This window comes from Bos grunniens, chromosome 27, assembly GCF_055505025.1.
Source record: "Bos grunniens cultivar Pamir isolate PY7600 chromosome 27, Bosgru_T2T1.0, whole genome shotgun sequence".
NCBI classification, from domain to species: domain Eukaryota; kingdom Metazoa; phylum Chordata; class Mammalia; order Artiodactyla; family Bovidae; genus Bos; species Bos grunniens.
The window spans coordinates 35011855-35033308 of record NC_141191.1 but is presented as its reverse complement, the minus strand read 5'-3'; the positions used below and the strand labels follow the sequence as shown (position 1 = coordinate 35033308).

At 46.2% G+C, this 21454-nt stretch overlaps 1 protein-coding gene across 1 annotated transcript; it reads left to right on the top strand.

The window, feature by feature from the left end:
* Positions 1-83: 83 nt before the first annotated feature.
* Positions 84-10218, top strand: LSM1 (LSM1 homolog, mRNA degradation associated). Its single transcript, XM_086380355.1, has 4 exons — positions 84-330; positions 5072-5140; positions 6524-6639; positions 9694-10218. The coding sequence occupies exons 1-4, from the start codon at positions 285-287 to the stop codon at positions 9862-9864; spliced, it is 402 nt and encodes a 133-aa protein (XP_086236481.1). The 5' UTR covers positions 84-284; the 3' UTR covers positions 9865-10218.
* The last annotated feature ends 11236 nt before the right edge of the window (positions 10219-21454 follow it).

The following is a 21454-nucleotide window of genomic DNA, read 5'->3' as shown; positions in this document are numbered from 1 at the left end:
TCTTCCCCTTCTCGTCAGGGACATGGAAAGGGTATCCCGGGGCGGGGGTAACCACATGAACGGTCCCGCCTCTTCCTGAGGGCGGGCACGTGGCCCCGGAAGTGGGTGGTGTACATGGCGGCGTTTCCGGCAGGCCCCGGCTGCTGAAAGCCGCGGTGGCGGCGTTGGTCCGGGTCCGGGTTCCTGTCCCGGTCCCGCAGAGGCGGCGACCGCGGTGGGAGGAAGGAGGTGTGGGACGCGCTGGCCCACCGCCGCCATACGCTGCAGCTCCATCTCGACTCAAAATGAACTATATGCCTGGCACCGCCAGCCTCATCGAGGACATCGACAGTGAGTAGTTCATCTCCTCAGAGTGAAGTCTAGGGTGAAACCCTTCCTCCCAGGAGGGTGCCTCTTAAGGAGGAAGCTGATAGAATGAGTCCGGGCCGGGGGCGGTGTGTATTTAGTCCAGTTCTGGACGTCCGGCGTTGGCATCCTAGCAGGATGCCGGAGTCACGGGACACGCCGTTTGCCACTTTGTCGACTTCTGCCTGTATCCCGCCTCTCGCAGCTTCCACCGGATCTCCCGGGCAAGCTGTTGAATTCATTTCTGCTTTTCAGGGATGCGGCTGCTGAAGCTCACATGTGAAAGTTACCGTTTCCCCGGTCCATCGTCTCCCATCTGTGGTATTTCGAAGTACCAGGTGGTTACTGGGTGGATGAATGAGAATTCTCAGAGAAAGGGTTCTTGCAGAAACGAAAATAGTAATACAACAGCAGTTGGACTTAATTAGCACTAAACGTAGGGTTTATACTGTGTGGCCGTTTGCAGTCTTTTACCGTTTGAGAGTATTTAGCTTTTCAGACTGGAGAAGGAAATGGCAACCCACTCCAGTGTTCTTGCCTGGAGAGTCCCAGGGACGGGGGAGCCTGGTGGGCTGCCGTCTATGGGGTCGCACAGAGTCGGACACGACTGAAGCGACTTAGCAGCAGCAGCAGTATGGAGAAGGCAATGGCACCCCACTCCAGTACTTTTGCCTGGAAAATCCCATGGACGGAGGAGCCTGGCTGCAGTCCATGGGGTCGCTGGAGTCGGACACGACTGAGCGACTTCACTTTCACTTTTCACTTTCATGCATTGGAGAAGGAAATGGCAACCCACTCCAGTGTTCTTGCCTGGAGAATCCCAGGGACGGTGGAGCCTGGTGGGCTGCCGTCTAGGGTGTCGCACAGAGTCGGACACGACTGAAGTGACTTAGCAGCAGCAGCAGCAGCAGCTTTTCAGACTAGGTAGTGACTTTTCCAGAAAGACTGAGTCACTTCAAATTTACTTTTTTTCTCTGTTAGTTTTCTCTTGCTGTTAAGACCTCCCTTATTCCTAGTCACTATCCTGAAGAAGAGCTCGGTTGTATCAGTTGTCTTTTGTTCTTCCAAACTCTGATCTGTGAGTTACTCCTAAAACAACACTTTTTAAAGTTGTGCACAATTGTGTGATCTGTCTCATTAACTTGTAATTGCTGCGAAACAGTTACCACGCAGTTCCAAACAAGTTCAGCAATCTTCTGCAGTTACTGTGCATGTAAAGAATGAATTTGTGATGAAATCCTCTCCCTATCCTCTGAAATCACTTTTTAGATCCAAATTAGTGATTTTGCTACTGAAGGGAATGTAGTGTAGCTTGGATCAAATTCATGTGTGAGTAACCACTGTACACGCCTGTCTGTAACGTGTAATGAAATCTTTAATTCTAACTGTCTGAGGATGGTGCCCTCACCTCTCTTGTTATGTATCTGAGTTATTTGAGATCCCTAGCACATCCTGCGGTTCTAACAAAAGTAATTGTTTTTCTCAAGTCTCTAACCCCTTTTGCAGATTCCAAGCTCCTCCTCTACTGAATGGTTTCAAATCACTTCATATGCAGCCTTCACTGCAACACACACACACTTTCCTCCTCTCTCCTCAGTCTTTCTGTATTTTCACACATCTTCTCATCTCATTTGGAAGTATTCCTCCCTTTCAGTCTGTGTCTTATTTATTTTTCCTTCCAGCTGCTTCTGGAATCCATTCATACCCTTTTTCGCTCATATCTTTTGCTCCCCCTCATGTATGTTCTTGTCTGTCATATTTTTTTTTCAGTTATATTTCACCATCAAATTCCCATTCCTTTTTTCACATCTGTACCCCTAAACCTCTTAAATATCTCCCATTTTAGCTGTTTCCTGGCTACCTGGTGTAGACCACCTCTGTCACCCTGCAGTCAGATTTTTTGGTCAACACGCTTCTGAAACTGCAATCTTAAAAGACATCTGTCTAATGCATTCCTTCCCCTTTTTGGCACTGTGATGCCATTATCATAGGATTCTTCATTTTCTTGATTTTTCCAACACTGGTACTTGATTTTCTTATCTCTGCAACAGTTATTGTTCCCTAAAATAAATGGACTCCTACATTCCATCTTTGGCTGCCGCTTTCTTTAAATCTCTAGGAGAGTTCCTGGACTTTAATAATGGTATCACCTCTTTGTGGGCATATCGGAAATTGCTCTGATCCAGACTTCTTTGGCCTTCCAGTCTTAAATCTCCAGTTGCCAGCTGACGTTTCTGCACAGGTGTCTTGATACCACTGGAGAATCACAACAGCAAAACACCGTCCACGGGATCTTGCTTCTTTCACTCCTGACTTTTGGTACATGGTCCTTCCTGACAAGATGACTCAAAATTCCTGCATCATCTTTAACCCATCTCTTAGCTTCCCACTCTCTCACACACATATCCACATATACAAACACTCTTGGTTGACCAATTCCATCCCTTATAACTGCAGTGTCTTGATCCTCTCATCCTCTCCCTTCCCATCTCTGCCCTGCTTCAGGTCTCTTCTTCATGTCTCAGACTCTGGTAATATCCTCAAAACCATTCTTTTTCTACCAGTTGAATCTTCAGAGTTGTCTTACTCCCCATGAAGTCACATCCAAACTCAGCCTGCTCCCAGTACTTTTCTGACTTCATCTCCTATTCCCTTCACACCCTCAACTTTTAGCCACACGTCTGGATACACAGCTCCCTTTTCTTCTGCCTAAATTACAGATTTCCCTCCTCTTCCCAGTCCCTGTCACTCTTCCCATGGCCAAAAATTATCTACCTTTTAAGGTCCATTGGAGGAGGCAATGGCAACCCACTCCAGTACGCTTGCCTGGAAAATCCCATGGACAGAGGAGCCTGGTAGGCTACAGTCCATGGGGTTGCCAAGAGTCGGACACAACTGAGCAACTTCACTTTGACTTTAAAGTCCAACTCAGATACCTCCAGCTAGATACAGTTTCTCTCAGTCTCATGTAATTAAGATTTGCCCTCTTGTGGTACTTAATTATAGCAACAAAAAAGCCTATAAATTCCTTCAGGAAAGAATCACTGTCTTGTTGCACTGTTCTGCATCTTGTTGTTGTTCGGTCGCTCAGTGGTGTCCGACTCTTTACAACCCCCTGGACTATAACACACCAGGCTTCCCTGTCTTTCACTGTCTCCCAGAGTTTGCTCAGACTCATGTCCATTGTGTTGATGATGCCATCCAACCATCTCATCCTCTCTTGCCCCCTTCTCCTCTTGCCCTCAGTCTTTCCCAGTATCAGGGTCTTTTCCATTGAGTCGGCTCTTTGCATCAAGTGGCCAAAGTATCAGAGCTTCAGCTTCAGCATCAGTCCTTCCAATATTCAGGGTTGATTTCCTTCAGGATTGACTGGGTTGATCTCCTTGCTGCCTAAGGGACTCTTAAGAGTCTTGCATCAGTTCTTTGGTGCTCAGCCTTCTTTATGGTCCAGGTTCTGCATGTAGAAAGTGAAGTGAAGTTGCTCAGTCGTGTCCGACTCTTTGTGACCCCATGGACTGTAGCCCACCAGGCTCCTCCCTCCATGGGATTCTGGAGTGGGTTACTGGAGTGGGTTGCCATTTCCTTCTCCAGGGGATCTTCCCGACCCAGGGATCGAACCTGGGTCTCCCACATTCCAGGCAGACGCTTAAACCTCTGAGCCACCAGGGAAGACTTAGAAAGTACTTTATGCATGGCATTAAAGACAAATAAGTGATTTTTGCTAGCTATTCTGGGCTTCCCTTGTAGCTCAGTCTGCTAGCTATTCTAGTGACTGGCTTACTGTCATTCTTCAGTGTCTCGCAGAGTCACCTCTTCAGAGGGGTTTTCCCTAGCCACCTTCTCTCCCCGCCCCCCCCCCCCCATGTTTGTTTATTTACTTGGCTACACCGGGTCTTAGTTGCAGCACGTGGTATCTTTAGTCGCAGCATGCACACTCTTAGTTGTAGCATATGAGATCTTGTTCCTGGGCCCCCTACATTGGGAGTGTGGAGTCTTAGCCCCTGGACTACCCTGGAAGTCCTCCCTTTCTTCTTCTTTCCCTCCCTTTCTCATATTATCCTGCTGTCTTGTTTTTATTCTGCTAGACTAATCACCATAGGTCATTTTTTTAAATATGTTTGTTTTTCTCCACCAGGCTTATAAGTTCATGAGGTTGGTGACTCTGAGTCTTATTCTCTACTATATATCTAGGCCCCAGAACAGCACATAGCCCTCAATATATTCTGTTGAATTTTTGCTCTGGTTTTATTATCAGCATCCTCATTTTACACGTCTTTGGTACTGTTTTTATTTAAAACCGTCTCTGATTCCAAAGTGTGAAATAGAAACTCTCTAAGATGAGGGGAAAATAATTTTGGAAAATTAAGATCATAAAGACCATCTAGATCAAATGTCCAAATTGGCAGGTATAGAAACTGACATGATGCTGACAGGGTTTAACTGTCAAGCACTGGCATCTGGAGCCAGTCCGTTGGGCCCCCTGACTGCGTGCCCAGTCCTTCCCCACTCTGCTGCCCCTCTTAGATTCTTTTCACCACGCATCTTCTCATCTAAACTAATCCCCAGCTGCCTTGGTCATCCCTCTAGTTTCTCAATGAACTCTGCGTTAAATGCTCTGTAATAGGAAATGGTAAAGCTTAATCTGCTACTAACTCTGTTTTTGTTTCCCTGTAAACTCGCTGAAGCTAACAGTTCATTTTTTAAAGATCTCTTTTCCTCTCCCCAGAAAAGCACTTGGTCCTGCTTCGAGATGGAAGGACACTTATAGGCTTTTTGAGAAGCATTGATCAATTTGGTATGTATTACATGAGTCCATGATGATAAGAGCCATGGTGGCTTTTATCATCCCATCCTCTGGATGATAAGAGCTGCCCACTGTATTTTTATGTTGTTTCGTATTGAAGTTTATCTGCAACTTTTTTCATGTACCTGGCATGATGAAATAGTGTTTTAAGTCACTACATCATTGTTTTCTAAATTACAATTAGGTGGTTTGAAAGCTTGTGTTTACAAGCTTATATTTTATTTCTAAAACTGGTTTTCACTACTAGAACATGTGGTTACAGTGTTTTGGACTATTTTTTATTTTCCCCATTAGAGGGAGCCAGATGATAGAAATACACTCAGTCTACTGAAAAGGCTGCTCATTTGTACATTGGCTTGGGTGCGACTACTCTTCAAAGCAGTTCCTGCCCTGAAGGTAATCCCTCCCTGTCCAATGAAAAGTGGGTCAGAGGCCTTTCCTGAAGCTTTTTAGGGACCCCCAACATTAAGCTCAGGATTTTATACTTTGGGATACATCAGACTCAAGGTCTTAATCTTGATTCTGTCTCTTGCGTTTTTCTAAAGAGACCTTATATTTGCTCCTGTCTTGAGAAACTTCAGTTCATGTCAACATTTGTTGGACATCAGCTAGGTCAGTGGCTTTGGGCCTAAGGAAGAACAACATAATTGAAATACTTACAAGAATCACAGATGATAGTACTGTTGTTTCTTCAAAGATGACAGCAGTACCAACTGAAGGAAGAAAAGTAATTTTTCTGCACAGATTGTGGTCCTAAACCTTAAGTCAAATTCATCAGACTACATGAGGGGAAAGTAGTGAATACTAATGTTACTCTCAGATTACCAAATTACAGTCATCTAACACAAGGGGAAAAAAACAGATTACTGTTGTATCATAATCCATTAATACCTACATTGGATTAAATGAATCATCTGTACTGAAACAAAGTTAAATCTTTGATAAATCATCACACACACATACCTGCACAAAGTAGAAAAAATGTTTCCTTCTAAAAGAAAAAAAAGATAACTTCTGCAGTTGTTTGGACTTCAGAGTTTTCCAAGTACCTTATCATATTTTCTTATAGTCGTGTTGCTATCAGCAATTAACTCATAAGGAATTTAATTTTCTTCATTTATTTCCACCATCCTTCTTGTATTAGTGCAACATAATCCCAAGTACTCTATTTGCAGTTGTTTAAAAATCTCCAAGTGGTGTGTCTGAATGAAACAGGATGAGATTGTTTGAAATTTTAGCATTTTCCAGAATTAGAAAGTTTGAAAATCATGTTCAGCTAATCGTTTCTACTCAAGATAACTGATTGAGTTATGGACCTTTACCTGTAAAGTAATTTGAACTAAATGTCTTTGTTTCTTCCCTGTACACTTATAGCTAACTTAGTGCTACATCAGACTGTGGAGCGTATTCATGTGGGCAAAAAATACGGTGATATTCCTCGAGGGATTTTTGTGGTCAGAGGAGAAAATGTGGTCCTGCTAGGAGAAATAGTAAGTGAAAACTGTTAAGCTGCTATGGCTCTTGACAATCACACCGGTTAGGTTTCTTTTTGTCTTTTCAAGAAGGAAAAAATGTTTCCACCTTCACCCAGCTTCTCACGGGAAACCACCAAATTAGCTTAAGAAAGGGATATTGTAAAAGGAGAGCTTCAGAGAACAGTCAGCTTTGTTTCAGTGCCTACTGGCATATTAAAGATTTTGATCCCATTAGCAGTAAAATATCATGGATTTTTACCTGATATCAAAAAATACTGTCCTACATGGGAGTTTTTTAGCAGTCCAATGGTTAGGACTCCACACTCTCACCGCAGAGGCCAGGGTTCAGTCCCTGGAACTAAGTCCGAGGAGCTGAGTGGTGCAGCCATTATATATATAAAACACTGTCCCACACAAATGTGTTCATTAGAAGATTACTCTTGTATCTTTAGTAGCAGAAAATTTAAGTCCGATACCTAGCGAGAGAAGAATAGTTCAATGAAATATGGCTTCCCAACACTGGAATATTTTGTAGTCATTTAAACAGCTGTTTGCAAACGGTCTTCCAAGGCGTACAGACAGTTGGGTTGGGGGAAAGGCACATGGCATGTACAGTGTGGTATCTGTGTCTTAAAGGGAGCAGGGGGCAAGAGTGCCTGCAGCAGAAGCCTTTCTTCATTTTCTGAGAATGGACTCGACCTCACTTGGCTTCTTAGCTCCCAGTCAAGGAGGAGGTTCATATTATCTGTCAGGAAAGCCAGCAAGTAAAAAGTTAAATCCTCTCAAGTGGTGTTTCTGTAGGTGTGAGTGTGTACGTATGTGAACCATTAGAAAACTACTTCTCCAAAATATATATTAGAACTACTCTGACATTTTTAAAGAAGATAAAATGATTTCACAGTTTACATTAAACAGTTACTTTAAAAGTGCTTTATTTAATATCTTTGACTTGATCCTGGTGCTTCTGATTATTGCGTTTTCCAGGAAAATCAAACCTTGATTTTATCTTTAAAGTTTTCAGTAGCATTTCACAATCCCTAGCCACATGTTAAGTCAGGTTTACAGAAGTCTTTGGAGAGAAGTGGCTTGGTCTGTAGCTGTTTTTTGTTTGTTTGTTTGTTTATTTGTTTTCATAGCAGTTTTTAACTATACACCATTCGCGAAAGTAAGGAGGTAATTCTGCCAGGGTCGTGTTTGTTCATGTTGGAAACAGAAAGAACTAATCAATGCTGTCCAAGAATTGCTATGAAATATATGAAGTAACTTTCAAGTTTTAAAAATATTTTTGTGGTTGATGTAAAGCACCATGGTATCCTGGGATGTAGGGGTCGGGATTGTCATCTGACTGAATATTCAGAGGAACTGGCCAATCTCTGGATGGTAGGATGGTGGGTGATTATTTTTTCCTCCTTTTCTACTTTTCTGAATTTAACTTTTAGAGAGGAAATGTATTACTTTGCTATCAGGGGAAAGATTTAAGTCACAAGACCACACACACACACTGCTTTAATTGAAGAATAGAAAACAGCACAGATACACTTTCTGTGCCAGTTACATTGGCACAGACACGGCCCTGTGTAGATGTATGTGAAGAGAAAAATTTGTGTTTATTCTTGAAGTGTCATTGTTTCCTGGGAGCCCTTTCGTGGAGAAGAGTACTCTTTTTTTGGAATGTTAACGGTTCAGATTCTGCAGAATTTTTTATAGTGGTATTACTAAAGAAATACGGTTCGGGCCTGCTTCCACAGTTCTATGAATCGATGGTCTGTTTGAAGACGTGTACCAATTCTAGGAAAACGCAAAACTAGAAGCCACTTGCATTCTGTAGACACGCAGTTGTTTGTGAAGTCCCTGGCTTCTACCTCAAGGATAATGAGACACACGGCCTTAAGTAATAAGCTGATTGTTGGGAAACAGCATTGTCATCACCACACAAATAGCTCAGCGCATAACATTGGGAAGTCCAGGAGGTAGGACACTGAGCCAAGAACATTGTCTTCCCTTCTGCCGCCCATGGGCTGTGAGGGAAGATCACACTTGATAATGTATATTTTGCTGGATGCAGCTAACTTTTGAGGGCAGGGCTTGCTTATGGAATTTATGTGGCTTTCGCTCTAACCTCTCTGGGAGAGTCCTCCATCCGTGGTGTCACCGCTGTGGCTTCCGAGGCCTTGGCCGCCTCTGCAAATTAGCATCTAGCAGTAGGCTGGAACGTTTGGAGAGGTGGCGTTTGCGTTGATGCCTTCCCAGATTTTTAAGTAAAAGTCGGAGGATGAGAAATGTGAGTACCCTGTCCGTGGAGGCTTTCCATGTTACAGAAACACCAAGTGATACCTAGATAAACTTCTTAAGGAGAAGAAACAGTCAGTAGATGGATAATTTTATAGCAAAGTTCTGCATTATCAAGTTGGTTATCAGATGTTTAGGATGTTCAAAAATAAAAATATTAGCATATTTTACCATATTAAATGGGAAATGTAGCCAATATTTGTGAAGAATGTTGGGGCCAAAATGGTTTACTAACCCAGCTGGTTTGCTGAGGTTTTCTCCAGAAGACTAGTTGCCATGGGGGAGAAAGTAGTCCTGTGTTAACAGAGGGCCAGTTGATTGCCTTTGGCTTGGGGGCTGGGGGTCAGGGGTTCTACTTTGAATCAGTGTTTTATACTTTTTAGCGAAAAAAAAAAAGCTCCAGAAATTACGCTGACTTTGACTATGTATAAATACAAAATTTATTTTAAGCTACCTTGACCTTGGTGACTTCTCTCTTGGATTTCCTGGGGTTGGGCAAATAGCTGTAAGAAAAGTAGTTCTTAACTCATGTAGGACTTTGCACAGACTAAAGTATTTTGTTATGCACACTGATACTGATTCCTGTTAAACCACACCCGTGTGTTCTATAGGAGTGTTGCCAGCCATTACTTTGTAAAGTATTATCTGTCCATAGGGTGTTTGTGCCTGGCACAAGTAAAATAACTCAAGCCTGATATAGGAATCCATTTGCCTTTGTATCTGTGATGTTTTCTATTCTTGGTCACAAGGTAAAGTTTTCCAAACCTGCTTGTTTTGTAGGACTTAGAAAAGGAGAGTGACACACCTCTCCAGCAAGTGTCTATTGAAGAAATCTTAGAAGAACAGAGGGTAGAACAGCAGACCAAGCTGGAAGCCGAGAAGCTGAAAGTCCAGGCCCTGAAGGATCGAGGCCTGTCCATCCCTCGGGCAGATACTCTCGAGGAGTATTAAGTCTTCTGCGCAGAGACTGTCGCTCTTGGGGAGCAGGGCTGTCACTAAACGAAGTGACAGCCTGGTCACCTCACACATGTGATGAGAGACTCTATAATAGAGTTTTGAAAAGTCATTTTTATTTTTAATTCTTTCACAGATGCAACATGAAGAAATCATGTGTTCTGTTTTTGGTTTTGTTTTTGTTTTTCATTTTAATTACAAAATCATCGTCTAAAGAAATAGTGGCATGGACTCCTCTCACTCATCACTGTGGAGCCAACAGCTACTTCTTTACATTGCTCTTCTCACCCCAAATGAGCGGCTACAGGGGACAGTCTTCATTTACTTGTAAATAAAACTCGAATCTCAAAATTGCAGTGTTATTTCCCAAGTTTGTGTTGCCTTCAGTGACTGGGCATCATTTAATTTCTCCTCTCAGAGGTATAAGCAGTCCACACACACACACGTGGAATTTCCCTTCTGTCACAATTCCAACCTACTATTGTTTTAGTTCGTTTATTTGGCTGTGCCAGGTCTTCGTTGCTGCACGTGGGACCTCTAGCTGTGGCATGTGAACTCTTAGTTGTGGCACGTGTGGAACTGGGGCCCCTGCATTGTGAGTGGAGTCTCAGCCACTGGACCATGAGGGAAGTCACTTACGAAGGAGTATTTTCATACTGAATATCCTACAGATCCTCCCTTGTCCCCTCATCTTTTTTTTTTTTCCCCTAATAAAAAATGTTCAGGCTTGAGGAGGGCGCTCTCAGTGAGGTTTTGCAGCTCTTGGTTACAACAGAAGCTGGTGTTTGAGAAGCAGGAGTGGTGGCAGCTGCATCACCAGCTGTGTTCCCATGATATCCACATGACAACTTCTCTAAATGCTCTGTTAATTTCATGAGGTTTTTCTGGTCATTTGGCTGAGTCTTGAGCGTCTTATGCTGTCATCAAAAAGAAGCACAGATAAAATGGTGTTTCAGTGACTGATAGATCTAGGTTCTTCTCTGCCCACATGTCTTGGCTGCCATCCCCCAGTGATGCCAGCTTTCTGGTGTGATGTGATCTCGTAAGAGGCTGTACTTCCCAGGAGTTCAGTGTTGGGTATTGGACAATGTGAACTTGGAATTGGGAGACAAAACGGGTTAAAACCCAGACTGTTCTCTCTGGCACTTGGGTTCAAGCAAGTCAGTCTTCCTCCTTGACTCTGTTTTAACTGTAAAATTATTCCAGATACTTACGGTCTGTTGAGCAGAGACATCTTTTGCAGAGAAGATACTTAAATCCAATTCCTATCTTTGAGTTACTTTATAGTATTCAATTGGAGAAGGCAATGGCACCCCACTCCAGTACTCTTGCCTGGAAAATCCCATGGATGGAGGAGCCTAGTAGGCTGCAGTCCATGGGGTCGCTAAGAGTCAGACTTGACTGAACGACTTCACTTTCACTTTTCACTTTCATGCATTGGAGAAGGAAATGGCAACCCACTCCAGTGTTCTTGCGTGGAGAATCCCAGGGACAGGGGAGCCTGGTGGGCTGCTGTCTATGGGATCGCACAGTCGGACACGACTGAAGTGACTTAGCAGCAGCATAGTATTCAATATACTTCACATTTTATGAGCTCAGGGGTTTGCAATGGTTTGAGTTCAGTGTTTTGCAGATAAACCATTTGACCTCAGCTATTCATCACTGGCTTGGTTTCAAAGGAGGTAATATGAGAAAAGTTGCACTTAATGATTTATCTTGTGTGTTTCACCTCTAACCTTACCGCTGAATAGCCTTAATTTCTTGTTCCCACATGAAGGGGAAAAGCCCATCACCAACTGTGGAAGATGTGGTTAACTTTCACTACAAGAAAATTTTGAGAGTAGAATGTGTTGTTTTTGAGCACCACTGTTTCAGAATATCCAACACCTTCAAGAGATTCAAGTTCACTGTAATCTTTTGATTATAATTGTATAATTATACAAAAGATTATAATATTGTAATCTTTTTGACCTCAGACAATTCCACATGCAATCATAAGATTTATGATTTATTCTTCTGTTCAGGAGAAGACAATTCCCATAGTAGGTCAGGAATTTTCAAGCCATGGCTGGGTTTCAGTCATCACATACGATAAGGTACTGCCCTTTAGACCATTGTCGCACAGGCTAGAGCTGAAGGATGGAACAAGATGAGGCTCCCTGCTCCCTCCCCTTCATCTCCCTGCCCCTCAGTGCAGGGATCGCCCTGAGTTCTGCCCAGTCCAGGCTTTTCGCAGATACTGAAATTATCCATCTTCATTCTGACGTAACTGGGTGCAGCAGCCTCTCACTCTCCCCGCTGTTCTTTTCCCCTTTCCTTGGCTCTTGACCTTTCATTGCATTGTCAGCTAAATTTAAACCTCAATATCTGTTCTCACCTACTCAGCTAAAGTCCCAGAAGGCCCTGGGTACTCAGCAGAGCCAGATACCCTCATACCATCCGGCATGGATGCCACGTCAGCATGAACCGCAGAGGTACCCAGGTGTGATGGCTGCAGAGTGGCCTCAGTTTTGCTCACAGGAGTGCGAGTGACAGGCTGAGTGAGAGACAGTAGAGCAGGTGGAGCAAGCCTGGGTGGGGCCAGAATCTCCTGTTGTCTTGTTTATGACATACTTGCCTCAGACAGCTACAAGAAAATCCTTCCCAGAAGACCCATTTTAAATAGCAACACCATCCCCAACTATATCCTTTGCAGCTTCGTCTTTCACCAGAGCAATTACTGCAATCCAACATAAATTTCACTCCCCCAACAGTGTAAATCCTTAAAGCAGGATTTTTGTCAAATTCACTCCTGTGATCGCACATGGAGAATGGTGTCAGGCACATATCAAGTCTCAGTACGTATCTGTGGAGTTGAAGGAAGGATGGATAAATGATGGATGGATGGGGGATGCGGTGGATTCAGGCTAGTTACTAAGATACTTTAGAAACCAGTCAGAGAACTCAAAGGACGAAGACAGCAGGACTCACCCAGCAACCAGGAGTGGATTAATTAGCAGAGATCCTTACTCTGAATATGGAGATGATTTCTTACTGCCTCCACTGGAGACTGCAGCCCTCCAGGAGTGAAGAGTTGGGAGATGACTGATGTGAAAATGCCTGGTAGAGCATCCCAGGGAAATGGGGCCGGGGCGGAGGAGGACTTGTCAGGGTTGCTGGAAGCAATAGATGCGCTTTCTTCTGTTTCCCTCCCACCTGCAGTGCTGCACCCCCACCTCACATACTACCCCTTTATGAAGTGAAAGTCGCTCAGTCGTGTCTGACTGTGACTCCATGGACTATACAGTCCGTGGAATTCTTCAGGCCAGAATACTGGAGTGGGTAGCCTTTCCCTTCTCTAGGGGATCTTCCCAACCCAGGGATACAACCCAGGTCTCCCACATTGCAGGCGGATTCTTATGCAGCTGAGCCACAAGGGAAGCCCATATTACCCCTTTGGGGTCCCCCAAATAAGGAAAGCAGGAGACAACTTTAAGTGTGCTTGCTGTTCCCAACCAAGCAAATTTTGTATCTGAGTGACCCAAGATCTTCTAACCTGAAAGAATTAGGAAACCAACCAAAGAAAGTGGCACATTTCTGTCTGTACCAAAGGCCTGGATCAGTCCACCCTGCTTAGCGCTCCTCTCCCTGTCAACTCTGGCTCTGCCAGGCCTATGTGGGAGCAGAGAATAAAATCAAGCCCTTTTCTTTTCACTTCACTGCTTTGCCTCTCTTTTCCCCACTTCTCAGCTTCCTAGATTTTATCTATTCTCCTTGTTTAAAAAAAAAAAAAAAAAAGTAGAAAAAGATTTCTATAACTGCACTCTAGCCACTTGGCTAGACCCTGGGCTACAAAAAGCCCTCAAGTGCTCCGGAAATACGAGGAATTGAGTAATGTCGGGGCACCAGCCCACCAGCAGTTAGGACAGCAAAAAGAGAGGGCCCAGTGCTGCCCATATCCCAGGTCAGAAACCCCAACTGCCTGGGAATTCATCTCGAAGACCCAGTTTTACCGACGAATAAGTTTGCATACAGTAAACTTCACTCTTCAGCGTATAGTTCCGTGAGTTTCAACTACTGCATGTAGTTAGGCAACCACCACCCCTACCCCTTTGAATTTACCTTTCCCCTTCCCCAGACCCTGGCAAACCACTGGTCTCTTTTCTGTCCCTGTAGTTTGTGTTGGCAACTAATTCAAAATTTTCTAAAAATGGTGTGTAGGTCAAATATCTGGAAGGTTAAACTCAGCCCACCTACCTTCAGTTGGCGCTTCTGGTTTAGGCTATTGCCAAAGACAGCTTTAACTGCGGCCCCTGCCAAGCATCCCCGGCTTGCTGGGGACAGAAAGACGAAAACAAGAGAACCAGTGTGAGGGGATAACCCAGTGCACCGCTCATCACCCTGAGATCTGTCAGGTGTAAGCAGCAAATATGGGCCCCGCTTTTCAGAGACGAATTTGCAAGTTTTGTAAAGAGCACACAGCCGTAAGAATTAGTGCAGTTCATGACTACACAGATGGACCCAGCGATCATCAGGCTGAAATGAGTCACAAAGACAAATATCACATAATGTCACTCATTCGTGGAATCTAAAATACGGCACAAATGAACTTACCTACAAAAGAAACAACAGACTCACAGAACAGCGGATCCCGAGCCGGAGGGGGAGGGAGGGGAGGGATGATGGAGATGGACAGATGCAAACTATTAGATAAAGAATGGATAGACAGCAAGGTCCTGCTGTACAGTCCAGGGAGCCATGTCCACTACCCTGCAATAAACCATAATGGAAAAGAATGTGGTCGCAGAGTCTGGCACGACTGGGCAACTGAGCAAGAGCAACATATGTGTAAGTGACTCACTTTGCTGGACAGCAGAAGCTAACATTGTAAATCTTCACTTCTGAAAAAAAGGTGGAGAGCAGATTGTGCGTCCCCGTGTCTTTACTTCGGAACACTCTTGAACTTGACCCAGCGGCACCTCTCAGGACCTCCCGTTTCCTGTCTATTAAACAGGGATCCCAGGCATTCCCTGGTAGTCCAGCAGTGAGAACTCGGTGCTTTCACTGCCAAGGGTTTGACCCCTGGTCAGGGAACTAATATCCCGTAAGCCGTGCACGCACATGGTAAATAAATAAATCAAACAAGGATCCCAATAGTGCCAACTAGTTTGGCTGGTCGTAAGGACTGAGTGACTATATGTGAAGAGCTTAGGACAGAGGTCCCCAACCCCGGGGTCATGGTCAAGGACCCATCCTCGGCCTGTGAGGAACCAGACCACACAGCAGGAGGTGAGTGGTGGCCAAGCCAGCGAAACTTCATCTGTATTTAAGGCCACTGCCATTCCCCATCGCTTGCATTACCACCTGAGCTCAGCCGCCTATCAGATCAGCAGCAGCATGATAAATGTAATATGCTTGGATCATCCCGAAACCACACCCCCAGGCCTGGTTTGTGGGAAAACTGTCTTCCATGAAATGGGTCCCTGGTGTCAGAAATGCTGGGGACCACTGGCTTAGAACAAACCCTGGCCCAGGACTTCCACATCAACCATTATAATCTACTGAGTCCCCAGCACTGAGCCAGACTCATGGGAGGGACTCCACATCTTCGGCGAATTTAGGCTTAGTCTCCTTTGTACAAGTAAGAATTACACAATGGCAAGCAACTCAGACTGAGGAAGGAAGTGCTGAATTACATCAAGTGTTCTCTGTAGGGAGGTGAACCAAAATGACCTCAACCCCACGAGTTAAACTTGCCTTAACTTTCTGCTGCCTTCTCACAATTGGCCCCATTGGAGGAAAACATGCCCTTCTTGCAACTGTAAATAAGCTTGTATCCTATAAACAGTATGGAAGAGCTGGAAGAAAGTCAGTGCTTATTGAGAATCTCCAGAGTGGCAGGCTCCTAACTTTTAATTATCTATCACTTTCCTAGTGGATCAGACAGTAGAGAATCTGTCTGCAATGCAGGAGACACGGGTTCGATCCCTGGATCAGGAAGATCCCCTGGTGAAGGGAATGGCAACCCACTCCTGTATTCTTGCCTGGAGAATTCCATGGACAGAGAGCCTGACAGGCTACAGTCCACTGAGTCGAAGCCACAACACAATTACCTAGCACTGTGCTAAGTGCTGGGGAGTCCAAAACTTGAAAAGGATCCAAGCCCTTATGAAATTTCCAGGTCCTAATGGAGTTTACAGACATGGATAGAAGGGAGGACCCACAGGTGTGGGGTAGAGGAACACTGGGAAGTCTGTCTCTCCCTCTCAGTTTCTCTGTTTTTCTTTCGCTTAAGAAAGTCTTTAAAAAAACATGGGTGGGGAGAATGGGTAATAGCCTTATTGACACTGTGATAAATGTTTGTCAAGGGGGCCCAAAGGTATTGGATTCTAATTAAAGAGTAGAGTGAGGGGATGTCCAGAGCTGGGAGCTGGCCCGAACATGGGGGCACCTCAGGAGGGCGCTGGTCCGGGCTGGAAGAGAAGCTGGGGGCGGGGGTGGGAGTCCAGAGTGCCTAGACACTGGCTAAGATGTATCGTTACCTGATTTAAGCCTCATTACTGCCACGAGAGGATTATACAAAGAAAAAGAAAATATACCCTGATTATACAGATAAGGAAATTCAGATTGAAGAAGCAAGGGCTCCCAGGCATAAAATAAGTAGTGGGAGGGGGTTGGGAAGTCTGTCTGTCTGTCCTCCAACACATAGCTTTCCCACATACCCAAGGTGATGCTCAGCACTCACCTCCTCAGGGCTGGGCCCAGACTAGCCCAAGGTCCCCCTCTTCAATGCTTGGCTTCTGTCTCCTGGGAACCTGCAGAGGAATCATCCCAGGCCCACCAGCTTGCTCTGAACCCCGCCTGTGTCTCAGCTTTCATTTCCCGCCGTGCTCTACAAACACGGCCCAGCTGAGCACCCTCAGATTTCCTGCCCCCTGACCCTGATGCTCTACCTGGAATACCTGCCCCCCACCCCAGCCCCTCTCACACCTGGCTGACTCCTTCCTGACCTGACTCTCCACACTCAGTTCAAATGGGACTCCCCCCAGGAGCACCCCTCCTCCTCTGCCCTACCGCTCCCCATATGGGGCCACACCGTTCACTTTCCCCTAAAACTGTAGAGCTTCATGGTGGACACTCAGTGAAAGAAAGAAATAAAGTGACGTCACTTAGTCGTCTCCGACTCTTTGCGATCCCATGGACTGTGGCCTACCACCGGGTTCCTCCATCCATGGGGTTTCCCAGGCAAGAGTACTGGAGTGGGCTGCCATTTCATTCTCCAGGAGATCTTCCCGACCCGGGAATTGAACCTGGTCTCCCACATTGTAGGCAGATGCTTTATCGTCTGAGCCACCAGGGAAGTCCACTGGACACTCAGTAGAGGACTCTTGAGGGAGTGAGCGAGCCCACGGGGCCCACCCTCCCCACTCGGGGCCTCCCCATCCAGCCTGGGCCTTGTCTCTTCCTTCCTGGCCTGTGGCACCCCCCGACCCCCACCGGTCTCCTCCAGTGGGGTGGCGGGGTGGGGGGCTCTGCCCTCATCCGCAAGCAAAGCCAGAAATGGCTTCCAGAACCACAGAGAATTCCCAGACCTCTCTCCCCATTCTACCACTTGGAGGGACCGTGAGAGTTAACCAGGCAAGGCTGAGGAAGAGAGCCTTGGCCCTGGGGGAGGTCACCAGCACACCGCCCCCACCCCCCACCGCACCCCAGAGTCAACGGCAGCCTCTGACATCAGCAGCAGCTAGGGCCCCCACCCTACAGTCTCCCCCCACCACTGCCTCCCCGTCACAGCGGCCATAATTCTCCCCGAGACAGCCACGAGGAGACCTTGGGCATTATCTGCCCCATCTGTCCTATAATAACCCCTCCCCACCCCCGTCCCAGAGGCACATGTGCTCGAGGGTGCACGTGAGCGAGGAAACAGAGGCTGCCTGGAGCGGCTGGCCCGCTCCCTTTCCCCGTGACCTCTCTCCGACCCAGCTCAGGCTGGAGACAAACAAGAGGCTCCCTCAGGTGCCTGTGACTCCGTGTGGGCGGGAAACAAGGCCCTCAGGTGGGTTTCCTAAGTCAAGGCGTCCCTGGGGCCAGCAGCTTCTCGTCCACAGACAAGGGGAAGCAGCCTCTGCGCTGGGAGGGCAGGGGGCCAGGCCCACCAGAGAGAGAGCAGACATGTACTTGCAGTCACACACATCAGGACCCACACGGCCCCTCTAAGTGGGACGGACAGTAGGGAACAAGCCAGTTCCAGGAGGTTGGGTGGTCTCACAGACTGGCTCCGGGGGCCCCTGGAGGGTGGGCCAGGGGCTCTGGGCAGCCACTGCTCAGAGCGGAGCCCACAAAAGGGGCTTCTCAGGGATGCCCCACTGCATCAGCAGGACTTGAAGGAGGGTGTGAGACTTGCCTGCGCTGCATGGGCAGCAGGCACCTGGCCGGGCTCTGGGCAGGCCCTGTTGCTTTCATCCTTTCTGGAGCGAGCGGACACAAGAGCTGTTAGCAGCCTCCCACTGCTTCCCTGTTTTTCAAGCCTTCCCTCCACCTCCAGGCAGTGGTGACACAGAACCCTCTCACCAAGAGGGCAGGCCCATGTTGTTCCGTGTTGTTCTGTCGCTCAGTCCTGTCTGACTCTTTGTAACCCCATGGACTGCAGCATGCCTGGCTCCCCTGTCCTCCACTACCTCCCAGTTTGCTCAAACTCAAGTCCATTGAGTCAGCGATGCCATCCAACCATCTCATCCTCTGTCATCTCCTTCTCCTCCCTCCTTCAATCTTTCCCAGCATCAGGGTCTTTTCTAATGAGTCCGCTCTTCGCATTAGGTGGCCAAAATACTGGAGTTTCAGCTTCAGCATCAGTCCTTCCAATGAATATATATTCAGGACTGATTTCCGTTAGCACTGACTGGTTTGATCTCCTTGCAGTCCAAGGGACTCTCAAGAGTCTTCTCCAACACCACAGTTCAAAAGCATCAATTCTTCGGTGCTTAACTTTTTTTATGGTCCAACTCCCACCACCATACATGACTACTGGAAAAACCATAGCTTTGACTATATGGATCTTTGTCTGCAAAGTGATATCTCTGCTTTTTAATAAGCTGTCTAGGTTTCTCATAGATTTCTTTCCAAGGAGTAAGCATCTTTTAATTTCATGGCTGTAGTTATCATCCACAGTAATTTTGAAGGCCAATGCTAATGTGATTCTCTCAACCCCCAACATTCTTGCCAAATGAATTTGGCTGAAAAGCAACCTCAAGGTCAACCTTAAAGGGAAAAGATATCCTGAGAGACCAGCAAGCAGGCTGAGATGAGATCTCCCTCACTGGGCCTGGGTCATAGGGACTACAGAGGAGAAGCTGGGCTGTCTCATGAGTCCCTGGTTCAGAGCTCAGGGCCCCCAAACTGCAAAGACTGGGGCTGAGCACCCCAATACCCTGTCACTCTGTCTTTTTAAACTTTCAGCTCATGTCAGGCCCTATGGAAAAGCCTGGTTAGCCTAGGTTATTCAGGAAAGTGTGAGAAAGGAAGGGGGCCCAGCCCAGGCCCCCTCTCTTAGTGTCTCTGGCCGGCTCTCCCCACTGTGAGCTTCAGGACTCAGTCCTGCTTCAGAACTAACCCCTGAGAAGGGAACTGACTCTGCACAGGGCTTTGGTAAAGGTTGTTGGTGTAAATGGATGAATCAATAATTGAACAGCTAAGGGCTTCCCTGGTGGTCCAGGTGTTAAGAATTGGCCTGCCAATATAGAGGACACAGGTTTGATCCCTGGTCCAGGAAAGTTCCACATGCCATGGAGCAACTAAGCCCTTGAGCCCAACTACTGAAGCCCACGTACCTAGAGCCTGTGTTCTGCAACAAGGGAAACCACCGGAATGAGAAGCCTGCACACTGCAGCTAGAGAGCAGCCCTCACTCACCGAAACTAGATAAAGACTGAAGACCCAGAACAGCCAAAAATTAAATAAATTAAAAAAAAATACCCTGGAGAAGGAAATGGCAACCCATTCCAGTATTCTTGCCTAGGAAATCTCATGGACAGAGGAGCCTGGTGGGCTATAGTCCAAGAGGTCGAAAAGAGTCAGACACGACTTAGCGACTGAACAACAGCTAATGAGAGGTGTAAGAATAGCTTCCCTGGTGGCTCAGATGGTACAGAGTCTGCCTGCAGTGTGAGAGACCCGGGTTCGATTCCTGGGTCGGGAAGATCCTCTGGAGAAGGAAATGGCAACCCACTCCAGTATTCTTGCCTGGAAAATCCCATGGATGGACGGCTACAGCCCATCGGGTCCCAAAGAGTCAGACACGACTGAGCGACTTCACTTTAACTTTCAAGAATGAATGACAGAAACGAACAAAGACCATTAAAAAAAAAAAAAAAATTGAACAGCTGAACACACAGAGTGTCAGGGGGCTGCATGAGGAACCCTGTAAGGATGGACTAAACGTCAGCGGGCTAGAGTTGTCCCAGACCTGCTGCCAACCAGCTGTGGGACCTTGAGTGGGTCATTTCCACTGCCAGTTAGAACAGGCAACATGATAGCTGTGACTTTCAGCTTTATCTGGAGATTTTCCAAGGACTATACACCAGGAACCTGGCCCCTCCACCCTGAGGAGCTGCTCTGAAGACTCATCAGTGGGTCTGTAGGTGAATGAGGTGAATGGGTACATGCAAACAACCACACATCTTGATAGAAGGTTGCTGCCGGTCACAAGGAGCCCATATCTCCTTTAACAATTATAGTGCTTTCCAAATAAGGAAAGATGCAAGAGTCCGGGCTCATCAGAAATTTCTCCTGAAAATATCTCAGTATCTGAGGGCCTGTGCTGCCTCACTGTCAACTCCACCCTGGAGCCCTCTTAGGGGTTACTGTAGGACAGTGACTGTAGGAGTTATGACTTCATCCTTGTATCAGTAGAACCGGGAAACCTCAAAGTTGGACAGAGGTCAAAGAATTTCACTTAGAATTTGGGGAAGTCCATCAAAAATATCAAAAAAGGTTTAAAAGCACTTGGTCAAATAGGATCACAGGTCACTGTAAAACTGCACTTATTTAACCAAAGTGACAATAAAAAATTTCAAAGGCAAATACAGATCTTTACAACAGATTGCTTAAAAGGTAAAGAAACATTACAGTCTGTTATGGAAAGCAGATCAATATTCTAAGAAAACTTTGTCCTCTTAAAGGGATAGAAAACCAAATTCCGGCTTTACATCACCTTGCTGCTGCTAAGTCGCTTCAGTCATGTCCAACTCTATGCGACCCCATAGACAGCAGCCCACCAGACTCCCCCGTCCCTGGGATTCTCCACGCAAGAACACTGGAGTGGGTTGCCATTTCCTTCTCCATACATCACCTTACCTTTGCTTTTTTTTCATTGCATTAATGTTCATTGAGAGCCTACTCTATGTAGGTGCTCTTCTGGGTCTAGGCACAGAGTAGTAAACGGAGTCCCTGCTGCTTGAGCAGCCCACATGCCAGGATGAAACTTGTGTTTGAACCTGCCCGAATTAAGTATGATCACGGTCACATGGAGAAAACTCAACCTCTTTGAGCCTCAGTCTTCTTTTCTATACAACTGAGTCATACTGATTCCCTTGTGGTTTGGTTAGGAGTAA

Coding starts and splice junctions, on each gene's coding strand:
- LSM1 (XM_086380355.1), top strand. CDS start 285: ATGAACTATATGCCTGGCACCGCCAGCCTCATCGAGGACATCGACA. Junction 331..5,071: donor CCTCATCGAGGACATCGACA/GTGAGTAGTTCA, acceptor TCCTCTCCCCAG/AAAAGCACTTGGTCCTGCTT. Junction 5,141..6,523: donor GAGAAGCATTGATCAATTTG/GTATGTATTACA, acceptor GTACACTTATAG/CTAACTTAGTGCTACATCAG.